This window comes from Trachypithecus francoisi, unplaced genomic scaffold, assembly GCF_009764315.1.
Source record: "Trachypithecus francoisi isolate TF-2019V2 unplaced genomic scaffold, Tfra_2.0 Lachesis_group13, whole genome shotgun sequence".
Taxonomy (NCBI): Eukaryota; Metazoa; Chordata; class Mammalia; order Primates; family Cercopithecidae; genus Trachypithecus; species Trachypithecus francoisi.
The window spans coordinates 73,066,896-73,081,695 of record NW_022681458.1 but is presented as its reverse complement, the minus strand read 5'-3'; the positions used below and the strand labels follow the sequence as shown (position 1 = coordinate 73,081,695).

Genomic DNA, 14,800 nt, shown 5'->3' with positions numbered 1-14,800 from the left:
AAAGAAGACAGCTCCATTTCTTCAATGTCTTTGGATTGTCAGTTCACAAACTACCACCTCTCAGCAATGTCCACTCATCAGAGGATGAATCATGCACAGAGTATATTTTCTTGATAGCATTTATCCATTTGTTAAATTACTGCTGAGTCCCTGCTCCTTCACCTCCTCCTCCTTCCTCAGGACCACCGCAATAAACACACAATCGTACACCACACTGGACTCCAGTGGTACGTTAGCGCCTGTTGATGAGCTGTCCGCCCCTCCATTCAATGGCCCCTGCGACTCTGCTGCTCTAATCTTGTGCCTACTTAGTGTATCTTTCCCATTGTCTTCCTTCGCATGCTGTAAACTGGCCATTCCTGTTGCTCTCAATGTGCCTCTGTGTCCCTTAACAGTCCTTGGCCCAAGCAGTACCTCTTCATGGCTCCAGTTGTGCCCAAATGCCTAAGACATACTTTCACCTCAGGAAGTCCTACTATATCAAACTCATCTTCCACCTTGAGCAAGCTCCTTTCTGGACTCCCCTACTTTTGCTAATGTTCTTACTATTCTCCTAGTCAATCAGGATTGAAACTTACAAATTGTTCTTCTTCTCCATTTCCTTCCATAATCCAAGTATTTGTTAAGTGGGATGACGAGAAGTTGGGATGTTAAGAATGTATATGAACTGTTTGAAGAGGCCCATTTGGAGAAAGAGGTAAGAAGTCAAACAATGGAACATTGCAGGAGAGGTCCCCCAAACCAGCAGGCTGTGAGCCGAATCTGTTTGACCCACACAGTATTTTAAGAATTTTAAAATTTGCTTCCAGCTTTAAAATCAGACTATTTCATATGAAAATCCAGATTTCCAACTTCTCTCAAAAACAGCATCAGAAAATCTGGCCTCCCAGCCCTCCTGCATGATATTGATCAATGTCTGCATCCTTAGTTGGAGACACTGTCTCAGTTCACTCCACCTGCCTCTCCTTGACCCTGAGCCAAAGAGCCAAGCTCTATTTATCACTCCACCTGCCTCTCCTTGACCCTGAGCCTAACAGCCAAGCTCTATTTATCACCATGCTTATGCTGTTATTTTTCTTACAGCAGAGAAAGGAGAGTGAAACCATTCTTGTAATACCAATGCCTCTACTCCAAGTGGAAAATTAAGCGGGTCACCAGCTTCAAGAAAGAATTCTTATCTCAAGCCCTCTCCACTAATCTCCCCGGCCCTCTTTGCAAGGCCAGATTCTGTCTTTAACAGGCCCTAGGCATTTTTGCCTTGTTGGGCTCCTTCCTCCATAAAAATATTAAAAATTGTATTTAATTTTAAATTGTTAATGATATTATATATCAATAATTTATTTAAGTATCTAACTTCTTTTCATTTTAATGCAGTAATACTGGTATAAACCCAGATATGTTAATATCATATATTAAAATACTTTCTTTGATGTAAAAGGGTTTTTTTCCTCTTGATTTTAAAAGGAATCCAAACATTTTCATAGACCACCAAAAGCAACATGGGCCCTGGGCACTGTGGTCACTGTGCCTAATAGGTAAGTGAGCCCAGACCCCATGGACATTTGAGGCTTGCTGGGTAACTTTTGAATCCTCAATTCACCTGAATATCTCTGGGATACACAGTCCGTAACCACAGGTGAATTCATTTTCAGAGCAAGTTCTCCTGGTGCAATTCTGATTCTCATCGTAGCCATCAGTACAATCCACATCGCCATCACAGACCCAAGCCTGGGGAATGCACTTCCTGTCCGGAGGTCTGTCATTTACACAGAGAAACTCGGAATCTGAGCAGTTTTGATTCTCTGAAACCAAAGCACGCAAGAATTAGAAAGCATGAGAGCTCAGTGCAGCAGTTAATTCTCTTTGCTTTAATGTTACTTACCATTCTAAGGATGAAAGGAAATGGGAAGAAAACACATAGACAAATTACATTGCTACTATAATAATAGATCATAATACAAATACTTCCAAAGGTTCCATTTTAATTGCTTTGGACCCTGGCTTTTCCAAAGAAATCAATATAATAAAACATCTCATTTATTTTTCCATAAAATACATTAGAACTTTTTCCCTTAGGGTTTCAGAAAACCACTACCATTTTGTTAATCAGACACGAAATGCCTTATACTTTGGTAACTTTTTTTAGTTTACAAAGTATAATCACACAAGCACAATGTGAGATAGGTATTTTTACACCAGTTGTATAGATGAGAAAACTAAAGCCCAAGATGATTAACTGGATGTCTCAAAGTCACAGAACTAGGTGAAGAGCCAAGGCTTCAAACCTAGGTCTTTCTCCTCCAAATTTGGTGCTTTTTCAACTACATTATAGCTACCACCCCAAGCAGTATTGAGGTGGAGAGGAAAGGCATATGTTAACAGAGTTGTCAGAAACCATGATGCTATGAGGAAAGAGATGAGATGCTGACATCGAATCATTAGTGTCCACAAAATGAAAGGACAAGTGTTTTATCCAGTCTCATTGCAGGTGAATAGGAAACAAAAGAAAGGAGATGTTGGTAAAGACAGCTGGGAGAAATGCACATGCCACAATCCATGTATGTGCAGCTGTCAACCACCCATGTCAGTGGATAGGGTGGATAGAGTAAATGTGGAGTTGTGACCCGCCCCCAAAGTCACAACACAGGAGGGTGCCATCAGACGCAAGCAGCAGGGAGTCACTGAGTCTATTGCTCTACCATAGAAAGACATTCTGATTAATTCTTGGACTACCTAAGACTTCCATACCCTGTTGGTAATGAAAATGATGTTCCATTTTCTACTCAAGAGGCATAACACCCCTCCCTCCATACGGCTTTAAGGTGACGAAGGAAACTAGAAGCAGTCCACTGTCATACTGTGAAGGTTGCCATTAAGAGTGGCCAACCACTGGGTGCAGTGGCTCACGCTTATAATCCCAGCACTTTGGGAGGTCAAAGCAAGAGGATTGCTTGAGCCTAGTAGTTTGAGACTAGCCTGGGCAATATAGCGAGACCTCATCTCTACAAAAAAATATAAAACATCAGCCAGGCATGGTGGTGGGCCTATGATCCCAACTACTTGAGAGGCTGAAGTGGGAGGATCGCTTGAGCCTGGAGGTGGAAAGTGCACTGAGCCATGATCCTGCCACTGCACTCCGGCCTGGGCAACAGAGTAAGACCTTGTCTCAAAAAATAAAAAATAAAGTAGCCAACCAAGTATTTGTGGGGTTTTTTGTTTTGTTTTTTTTTTTTTTTTTTTTTGTCCTAGAAATATAGGACAAATGTTTTGTCCATTAGCCAAATGTAAGAGAAAGAAAGTAAATATAAAGTCATTTTTCATTACTCTGAAGCATTTAAGTGGATGATATCAAACACTCCCAGCATGGAGAAACAAAGGTAACATTCTATCAGTGTCCATTCAATTAAATAGAAATCTTCGATCGTACTCTCCAAACACAGAAAAACAACTCTACTGCATTTCCCTGGAATGTGACTCTGCAATGGAATTAATCAGCTTCACTTACGACACTGGTGCCTTTCATCCTCATCACTCATATCCCCACAGTCATTATCACCATCACAGATCCATTCGCTTGGGATGCACCTCCCCCGATCACACTTGAACTCATCGGCGAGGCAGGTTCGTTCAGGGTGACCTGAAAAGAGCAATAGCATTCTCAGTGAAAAGAGTGGTTTGCAGTCCAGGAATCTGGAGACAAGCTGGCTGGAGCATGGGTTGTCTAGACAACCTGAACCAGAGCATTATTTCGTTACATACATCTAGGGTAGTCCTCCAATAAGACTAGTACCAGTGACCAACAGTTTGAGGTAAAAGTAGTCAACTGACAGTGCAAAGCCCTAATTATCTTTGGTGACTAAAATGAGATACAATATTCCCTTATGGGTATGGTAGAGAAAGAACACTTCCTTTCCCAGGGAAGATAGGAATTACCTACTATTTCACATGTTTCTATTTTAAAATCTACTTTTCATCCAAAACCATTTTGTTTCATGCAAACTCTCCCCAGCCTGCACTCCCCATCCTTGTTCCCTTTCCTTGTTTCCATAATAGTTACCACCATCTTTCAACATACTAGACAATTTACTGATTGGTTGCCTGTCTCCCCTCTTTAGAATATTAGCCCATGTGGGCAGGGATTGTTGTCTCATTCACTGACACAGCCCAAAAGTTCCTAGAACATGGCTGTTCAATAAATACTGAATTAAAATAAGTCACTCCTCCACTTCAAATTAGCCACCACTGATTCAGATTCTTTAACCCTAACCCTACATGTTCCTACTTAACTAATCAAGGTGTCATAAGCTCCCAAACCCAGGGTGTACTGGAATTAGCCTAAGGCAAGAGAAAATATAATTGCAACTGATAAAGACATAGCCTAATCATAACAGTAAGAAGAAACAGGCTTTTTTAGAAGCTGCTATGAAAAGTGTGTACATTGATCCAGACCTATTTTTTTGTTGTTGAGACAGAGTCTCACTCTGTCACCAAGCTGGAGCACAGTGACACAATCTCGGCTCACTGCAACCTCTGCCTCCCGGGTTCAAGTGATTCTCCTGCCTCAGCCTCCCGAGTAGCTAGGACTACAGGCGCCTGCCACCACGCCCGGCTAATTTTTGTATTTTCAGTAGAGACAGGATTCACCACACTGGCCACCACGATGGTCTCGATCTCTTGACCTCGTGATCTGCCTGCCTCGGCCTCCCAAACTGCTAGGATTACAGGTGTGAGCCACCACACCAGGCCTGACCCAGATTTCTTGAAGAGACATATCCCCTTTGACACAGCAGCACCACTTGTGGACATCTAGACTATATGGATCTTTCCACATGTGCACAAAAAGGTTTCTAAAAGGATGTTCATCCTGGCACTGTTTTTCATAGTGAAAAAATGGAAACAACCTAAATGTCCAACCACTAGGAAAAGGATAAAAATACATGGAGACCATTCATATTTCAAAGTATTCTTTGGCAGTGTACAGGAATGAGGCAGGTCTGCATTTGCTGACATGACGTTAAGCTTAAAAAATAAAAGCGAATTGCAGAAAATATGTATAGTAAGACCTCATCTGTTTTTTTAAAAAACTATATATCAAGATATATAAAAGTAAAGTAAGATATATAAAAGATAAAAGTAAGGAGAATTCACACCCATCCTTAATAGTGATTATCTTTGAGGAGTGAGGGGATTGGAGAAGGGTGAAAAAATGTAAATTTTACTTTTTTGTACATCGTATTATTTCTTTAAAATATATTTCTGAACATTATTACTTGACTACAATGAGGACATATTCATATGTGGGTTATGTGCTTATTTTATTTAAATAGATCAGGTCATTGGTACTCATTGCTATTACTATGACTCTCATTACCATAGAGAAGTTTAAAAAGTCATATTAATTCTTCATATATTTGAACCAATAATTCATACATTTGAACCAATCTCTAAGACTATTCTCCTCATCTGGTAGTTATTAATTATTTCCTTTACAGGTCCTCAAAACTCTACGCGCCCTTTGCTTTCTATAAAACTTTCAGTGTTGGGGAAAAAGAACGTAGTGAAGCACTCCATACACCACTCTCCACCCAACACAGAATTTAAACCTGAGAGAAAATTGGAATCAAAAATAGTTTGACTTCAGCTATAAAACTATACTGATGATCCTAAGAAAATACCCTGAAAACAAAATGTTTTAAATATGGTGTTAATATTTACTACAACAATATATACAACAGAGAAATAAAATAAAAGAAACCTAATGCTTAATAATAGAGGCAGTTAACTTGATGATACTATAACCACTCAATGGAATATTATAGTCATTAAAAGGAGTATGAAGACAAGGATGAGCAAACTTTTTATTAACTAGGTGGTAAATATTTTAGGTTTACAGGCCCTGTGATCTCTGTTGCACCTACTGGACGTAACCATTGTAGAAGGACAGCAGCCATAGATGTTATGGGGCTGCATTTGAGTAAAATGCTATCTATAAAGACAGGCAACTGGCCCACAGCTATAGTTTTCTGACTCCTAAATAGCAATATGATTTATTGACAGGTTTTTTAAAGCAAAGTAGAAGATTGTATTTTTCTATTTTTACAATGATGTAAAAAATGTGCATGGATATAGATTAGAATTTGTGAAAGCCAACAGCAGACTCCAAAGGTAAACAGGGCATAACTGTCCCCAGGAATACAACCAAAGGCCCCTGCAACTTCTTGGGCCTCTCGTGCACAGAGACAGAACAGGAAGAGGATGCATGCCCCTAATATACTCCTTCCGCATGTATACGACTCCAATCACTTTTGGGTCTTCTGACAGCTTTCTGGGCCAGCACTCAACCAAATTCAGAAACTTCAATTGAGAGTCAACTAAAATTAAGTTCTACCAGCTAAGCACTGTATTAGGTGCATCACCAATATATTTTCACTTTATCAGCATCAATCAGCAGCTTCCACATCCTGATCAGCTCCCCACACAGTGCTCTGCACTAACAGGTCTTTAATGAGTATCTGCTGAGCAGTGTCAGCATTCCAGATGAAAGCTGGGACAGGAAGTGCAAGCATTCAGCAGTCATGACCCTGGTCTGTATTTGAAGTGGTTGGAAGAGACTGAAGTTGTCTAGCTGCATCGTGATGTTTTTCATGCTTGCTTACTCTCTTACCGCAAGAGGCAGGTTCATCAGAGGCATCAAAACAATCTATTTCCTGATCGCAATACCAATGTTGAGGAATACAGCGCCCAGATGTGCATTGGAACTCACTGCTGCTGCACGTGTGAGTGGCTACAGGAGGGAAAGAAGATAAAATCCATGAGCAAAACGCAAGCATGTTCCCATCTGTCTTAACCTGCCTCTATCTCTGAGCTAGATAATAGTTACCAAAAACGGAAGACTGAGCCCAGAAAATGGGTGTTTGGTAAGCTTTCTGTGGGGAGGGAAAAGTACGGGAGACAGAAGGAAGTCAATCCTGCCCCAATTCTCCAGTTGTTTTTTCTGGATTCCAGAAATCAAAAAAAAAAAAATTGTATTTGTTAGAAATACCAAAGAACTATCTTTGTGATAAATGAAATCACAAATTGTAAGTCTTGGTTTTATTTTTTCTACTATAATGTAAAATTAAATAAATTCCATTGCAATAATAATTAAAAACAAAACAATAATATGACCATATCTAAGTTCACTCCACACACAACCTTTTAGCCATGTTAGATAATAATTCTAGAAAGTTGGCAAGGTTATCGTCTTATTCATCCTTGGAATACCAGACTTTTAGTTGAGTAAGTGGGAAACTCTGCCTGTGTTTGAACATTGACTCTTTTCTCGAGTAACTTTAGGTAGCTCTGGTCATATGCATTTTCCAAATTGTTATGTGGGTGCACATCTAATTAAAGTCTTGCAATTATTCTGGTCTATGAGGCTCTCTTGCTTTGGCTCCTGATATCTGATGATTTGCCAGGGGAGAACTGACATGGAAGCAGAGGTCCCTGGAAAGTCAGCAATAACTCCTATCTGTCTAGCCCTATCTAGTGGCGGCATCCTGATTCTGCTTCCTTGTGCTGCTGTTATTACAACAGATTCCTCTTCCTGTGCTGTACCCCAGCTTGGTGACAAATAATTATGATGTCCTTTGGTTTTCTTGGGAGGGGACCATTGACAAGAGTTTAACTACATATACCCAGAACAGGGAAGGGCAATCACTAAATCCTTAAATTATGTAACTATTTATAGTAATAGTCTCAAAGTTATCAAACCTAAGAAAGGCTTTTTAATTTGAGCTATAAATACAGGAAATTGTTTGAATGAATCAAATTGCTAAATATGAAATAGAGATTTCTGAAATTCAAATGTACCTAGGAGATATAAAGATACTTTCAGTTACTGGTCAGGCACGGTGGTTCACACTTGTAATCCCAGAACTTTGGGAGGCTGAGGCGGGTGGATCGCTTGAGCCCAAGAGTTCCAGACCAGCCTGGGTAACACAGCGAAACCCCATATCTACAAAAAATACAAAAATTAGCCAGGCGTGGTGGCACATGCATGTAATCCCAGCTACTCAGGAGGCTGAGGTGGGAGGATGGCTTGAGCCCAGGAGGCGGAGGTTGCAGTGAGCTGTGATCATGCCACTGCACTACAGCCCAGGTGACAGAGTGAGGCTGTCTGAAAAAAAAAAATAGTTTTCAGTTACTAATAGCCACTATAATAATATTAAGAGTAAATTATAAAGGCTTAACAGGCAAATTCTGCCCACGTAGATGAAGGTGAAAGGCTTTCAACACTGGGAGAAATGGCTCTCCAATAGTAGCAGATCTCTGGAAGAAATATTCAGGGTCTGGGAATTCCAGCCAGAGAACAGAGGGAAAGAGTTTCTCATATTCATGCAATCACATACGAAAGCAGCTGCTTACCACCTCTACTTAGAAGGTCAATGTGAAATGACAATTGAAATCAGCCCAGATACCCAAGCTTCATATCTTTGTATTAGCTCACAACATGCATCTCTGGAACAATGGAAAGAAAAGCAGTTTTATCTTACTCACTGCAATAAGTAGGGTTTTCATCACTGTTATCTCCACAGTCATTGTCTCCGTCACACAAATAAATGCGAGGAATACAAATATTTGAATTCTGACATTTCGTGTATCCAGACTGGCAAGTGCGATCAGCTTGAAAAAGACAACCAGATAAATATTTGGAATATATCCACCAAATATGTATTATGAACAGTATCCATGCTAACAGATCTATTGTAGAACTCAAACCACTGGAAGGGCGGCATTTTCAAAGCTATCAGAAAGGCAGGATTCATGATACTCATGTTACTTATAGACTCTATAGTAACAAGACACATTTCCAGCTGATACTGGGGAGAAGGGAGAGGAGATACTGATTTGTAGCTTAAATCAACTGTTTTCATTAGTTAATAGTATCAACGAGAGTTCCAACTCTTGGTAAAATAAACTATGGCAGTTCCACACAATGGAGTAATATGTAGCTATTAAAGGAATAAAGAAGATTTCTATATACTGATAAGTAATGACAGCATAATCTTCAGGATATATTGTTAATAGTAAGAAAGCAAGATTCAAAACAGTAGGCTATATTTTGTGTAAGAAAAATGACGATATAAGTGTATGTGTGTGTGTAGCAAGAGAGAGATGCTTCTACTAAAAACAAAAACAACAAAGAAAAGATAAACTAACAAAAATTGTCATCTCTCTGGATAGATTGAGAAGAGCACAGAGGAAGCAGAAAGGAGAGGAAGAAATGAAGGACTTCTGTAAATGCACCTCGTCATGTAGTTTTAACTTTGGAACTATGTATGTTATTTTGTACAAATAAAATCAATAATATAAAAATGAGAAAAGAAAATAACATTTGGAAAGAGCAATAGATGAAGCTAACTATATATCAAGTTGATAGAATAACCCTGCAGAAAAAAAAATTCAAATATCTCTAAAATCAGTATTTTGACTGCATATCTCTAGTGGGACATAATCTAAAATGCAAGAAGAATCTTGCATTTAGTAGACTTAGTGTTAATAGTATTATTTGAGTGGTTATAATAATGTTGAAATTATTATAGGCATTTTGAAATTACTATATAATAAAACAAGTAACTATATTCATGTCAAGAGAAACCATGATTTTAAGCATGAGAAGAGATGTGATTATAAAATCTAAAATGCAAACAACCTGTAATCTTAAATTTAAATGGGAAATATCAATAAAAAGTTTTTTCTGGCCAGGTGCGGGGGCTCACGCCTGTAATCCCACCACTTTGGGAGGCCGAGGCGGGTGGATCACGAGATCAGGAGATTGAGACCAACCTGGCTAACACGGTGAAACCCCATCTCTACTAAAAAATGCAAAATATTAGCCAGGCATGGTGGTGGGTGCCTGTAGTCCCAGCTACTCAGGAGGCTGAGGCAGGAGAATGACATGAACCCGGGAGGTAGACCTTGCAGTGAGCCGAGATCATGCCACTGCACTCCAGCCTGGGCGACAGAGTGAGACTCCATCTCAGAAAAGAAAAAAAAAAGTTTTGGCCGGGCGCGGTGGCTCAAGCCTGTAATCCCAGCACTTTGGAGGCCGAGACGGGCGGATCACGAGGTCAGGAGATCGAGACCATCCTGGCTAACATGGTGAAACCCCGTCTCTACTAAAAATACAAAAAACGGCGGGCGCGGTGGCTCAGCCTGTAATCCCAGCACTTTGGGAGGCCGAGACGGGCGGATCACGAGGTCAGGAGATCGAGACCATCCTGGCTAACACGGTGAAACCCCGTCTCTACTTAAAAAAAAATACAAAAAACTAGCTGGGCGTGGTGGCGGGCGCCTGTAGTCCCAGCTACTTGGGAGGCTGAGGCAGGAGAATGGCGTAAACCCGGGAGGCGGAGCTTGCAGTGAGCCGAGATCGCGCCACTGCACTCCAGCCCGGGCGACAGAGCGAGACTCCATCTCACAAAAAAAAAAAAAAAAAAAAAATACAAAAAACTAGCCGGGCGAGGTGGCGGGCGCCTGTAGTCCCAGCTACTCGGGAGGCTGAGGCGGGAGAATGGCGTAAACCCGGGAGGCGGAGCCTGCAGTGAGCTGAGATCCGGCCACTGCACTCCAGCCTGGGCGACAGAGCGAGACTCCGTCTCAAAAAAAAAAAAAAAGTTTTGCCTTGAAAGCTGTATTTCCTAGCTCTGACCATTGAAAAGGACTAGAAGCAATGAAAGCTAAGTAGGAATGAGCACCCCAACCCTGTGATAATTTCTAAGAATCACAAAGGGAATGAGGTCTCCTTGGAAAAGTGGTTAATTCCAGGACTGGGACAGGAAATATAAGATAAGCTTGAGCTATAAGAAGATGGATTGGGGTCATGTCAAAGAACAGAAAATCCAACTTAAGGACTCTCATTGGCCTAAGTTTGGACAACCGTGTACTAAAAAGAACAGTTGACAGCACTGTATTAAAACTCATCAAATACATAAAGATCAAAGAGTTCAATATAACACTAAACTAAACTAAACAAAAACTTAATTATCCTGTGTCATCAACTCATTACTCGGAAAATCGACAAGCAAAAGGTATTTATCCTGTAGATTATAATTACCAACAAAAGCTGACAAGGGAAACGTCTTCTTTATCAAACTTCAGCTAATAAATGTGGCAGGAATACTATAATTTTAAAGTGCCCATTTCATAACCCTTAAAGAAATAATAGGTTTATGGAACAACCACCCATGGATGCTAAAACCACTGGGTGAAAGGAGAATGGGAGTTTCATAAGAGAAGATTCAGGCTGACGCTAGAATCCACTTAAAGTGGGGCAACCGAACATCATGTGCCTCATGAGGTGATGCAACAGGAAACACACAACTCCACCTCTGAAACACTCTTTTGCACCTGTTACTATCAAAACTGTAGGTCTAAATACCAGTTCATAGGAAATAAGAGGGATAGGATAAATTAAATGGATCAATTATGCAATTAGTCAAATCCAGAATGTGAGATATTCTACAGGACAAATCACCCAATCTTTCTAATGAATCAATGACATTAAAAAGTGGGAAGTGTTGTGGCATAAAAGAAATTGAAGAATTATAACAATCAAAATCAATGTGTAGATCTCATCTGAACCCTAACTTGAACAGAGTAACAGTAAAAATACATTTTGGGGATAAGCGACAAAATCTGAACAAGGACTAGGTACTCTGGGATATTAAGTAAGTACTGTTGATTTTGCCAGGCATTATAACAGCATGGTAGTTGTTTTCTAAAATATCATCAGTGAAGTGCATGTCTAGGAGTCACTTTAAAATACTAGAAAAAAGGAGAGAAAAATGAAACAAGATTGGTATTTGTTGATATTTGCTACTGTGCCTAGCCAAAAATTTACATTTTAGATAAATACTTTGGTTTTCTTTTTTTTGGAAAGCCTTTTGTTTTTATATAATAATTTCATCTCCCATGATCCAAGACTTCAGACCCAAAATCACAATAAGCACTTAAGATAAACTTACGGCAATTTTTCTCATCTGAAGTGTTATTATCATGGCAGTTGTCTACACCATTGCAGACAAACTCACGAGGTATGCACCTTCTATTATTGCACATAAACTCCGTGGTGGCATTGCAGTCCCTGAACAGGCACCCTGCCTCATCACTGCCATCACCACAGTCATTGTAGTAATCACAGCGGTAAGAGTATTGGACACATCGCCCATTGGCACAGGTGAAGGCTGTCGGTGAGCAGGTGTGAAGTGCTAAGAAGAGGAAAAACATGAGAACAAACCCTCTTGATTAAAGCATTATCCTAATTTTTAAAAAGATACAATTAAATAAAAGGGACACTTTGAATTTACCTTCCAAGGCAAAAAACGCTGCAAAACGGACTGCATGCAAAGTGAGATAACACTTTTAATTAGTTAGATTAAGCAAAATATGTTGCATACCTTTTTTAAATAAATTGTTTTATGCACAAATCAAGTAATTTCAGCACAAATCAAAGTGATTCTATTTCTCGATAATCTCAATTTACCTCAATCACAGAAAAGCAAGCAATTATAGTTTATTTCAGGAAAATAAAAACTCCTAGCCTCTATCACAGTCTACTAGGAAAAGGTAACCAACCTCAGAACTCCCTGAGAAAGTCCACCATGTTTTATTCACTCTATTCAGATGGAAGCTGAGGATTGGAAGTTATTTTCATAAAATTATTGAAATAATGACCTTTGTGCTATGAAAATTAGTAAAAATGATACGTGTCCTCAGTCCCAAGCTAAGCCAGGCTTAGCATGCACCACGTCTCATGCTAAGGGTTTTTTACATGTTGTTTCTCTTACTCCTCACAAGAACCCTAGTAGTAGCTCCATTTTACAGATGAGACATCTGAGGCTTGAGCTATTAAGTAACTTTCCCAGGGCTACACAGATTACAAAATACAATCACCAGGATGATGACTGTGCTTGTGCTCTTAACCATTACAGGTGTGATTTAGCAGAAACAGTCTGGATTATAAGAGCAAACATTTTTCAGCTCTACCAGGATGCCTAGGCACACAGTTCAAACCCATTCACACACAGCAGGATTCTGTACCAAACACTTGACATCAAGATGCCATTAGCTCCTATCAAAAGCGCCAAGAGTCCAACTCACCACAGACACTTTCCATCTCATCACTGCCGTCCCCACAGTCGTTGTCATTATCACACTTCCACTCTTCCGAGATGCAGCGCCCATTGGAGCAGGTGAAGGAAGATGCACCACATCGTTCACCATTGTCCACAATGCAGTGCTTCCTGTTATTGGCCAAATACCAGTTGCCCTCATGTGGACACTGGCACTCAGCACCATTTGGACCTGAAGAAAGATAATCCCAGAAGAAGCAAAAGATGGATGCAGCCACCGTTCACATTGTCCCCTACACAATAGCACTTGCAACAGCTTCTACATTAAATGCTCCCTAAGACAAGCCATGGAAATTCTGCCCATTAACCTTTTAACTATATTCTGAATCACTTTTCCATGAAGAAGAGTAATCACCAATTTCTAATAAATGTGCTGATTCCTTCTAAACAACAGGAAATATCAACATCTCTTCTCAGCAAAATTTGCAAAGCAACAACATCAAAAGGCATGTCTTCCCATGAATTTGCTGTTGTTTATAAAATGCACAATGAAGCATATGATCCCACCCACAAATACCACCAGAAATATTTCAAACTATAAATAATACCTCTTAAGCAGAAAATGTACATCCTTTTTATAAGGAACGCAGGCTCATTGATAGAATTCCTAGTCAAGACATGAAGTAGGGCAGCCAACCCCTTCATCTTTCTTTCTAACTGCATCAAGCTTGTATTTAAAATGCCTTCATAAGCTGAGCGCTGTGGCTCACACCTGTAATCCCTGCACTTTGGGAAGCCGAGGTGGGCGGATCACTTGAGGCCAAGAGTTTGAGACTAGCCTGGCCAACATGGTGAAGCCCCATCTCTACTAAAAATACAAAAATTAGCTGGACATGGTGATGTACGCCTGTAGTCCCAGCTACTAGGGAGGCTGAGGCAGGAGAATTGCATGAACCCAGGAGGTGGAGGTTGCAGTGAGCCGAGATCCTGCCACTGCACTCCAGCCTGGGCAACAGAGTGAGACTCCGTCTCAAAAATAAAATAAAATAAAATAAAATGCTTTCATAAAAGGGCTCCATATAGAATAGAAAGGAAGCCTGCCAAGTCTTCCTCTCAAAATACAGTCCCAGGTCTATTTTATAAATTACCCTGAAATCAAGGAGAATTTGAATTTTTTTTCTCCTGTGAGAACGTCAGCCTTCCTTACCAATTGTATTGTGATCATTATTCTCCATGTTTTAATTTTCATGGTCAATGCCTTACCTGGTGCACAGATATGGCTGCAGCCCCCATTAAACTGTTCACAAGGATTGTTACACTGTTCTTTCTGGTTCTTCACAACAGTGTTGATTCCCCTGGGCTGGGAGAGCAAATTTGTGGTCATTGCAATCTGACCTGACCCGTCATATTTGTTAGCTTGGTAAATTCTTTGTGTGTACAAGTCAGTCCAGTAAATATACTGGCCATAGAGAGTCAAGCCGAAAGCATGAACGGCTGCATTGACAATGACTTCACGATCCATGCCTGTCAGAGTGCTGCGTTCAATCTTCTGCCTAAAATGAAGCAAAAAAAAAAAAAAAATTAAAAAGTTGAAATCTCAAATGAGTTAAGTTTTCAACTGGCAACCCAATACATGTGCCTCACGATTGTTTACACAAGCCCCCAACTTTCTTTTCAAGTGGGGC

The 14,800-nt window shown here is 40.2% G+C and overlaps 1 protein-coding gene across 2 annotated transcripts in view; it reads right to left on the bottom strand.

Moving 5' to 3' along the window:
• LRP2 (LDL receptor related protein 2) overlaps nucleotides 1-14,800 on the bottom strand; it is a 221,836-nt gene that overhangs the window by 66,759 nt on the left and 140,277 nt on the right. For both annotated transcript variants that reach the window (XM_033231218.1, XM_033231219.1), the window contains 7 exons: nucleotides 14,379-14,668; nucleotides 13,144-13,347; nucleotides 12,009-12,251; nucleotides 8,539-8,664; nucleotides 6,665-6,784; nucleotides 3,506-3,637; nucleotides 1,601-1,802 (listed from right to left, as the gene is read on the bottom strand). In XM_033231218.1, the coding sequence (XP_033087109.1) occupies nucleotides 1,601-1,802; nucleotides 3,506-3,637; nucleotides 6,665-6,784; nucleotides 8,539-8,664; nucleotides 12,009-12,251; nucleotides 13,144-13,347; nucleotides 14,379-14,668 (1,317 nt within the window). The remainder of the gene's footprint in view (nucleotides 1-1,600; nucleotides 1,803-3,505; nucleotides 3,638-6,664; nucleotides 6,785-8,538; nucleotides 8,665-12,008; nucleotides 12,252-13,143; nucleotides 13,348-14,378; nucleotides 14,669-14,800) is intronic.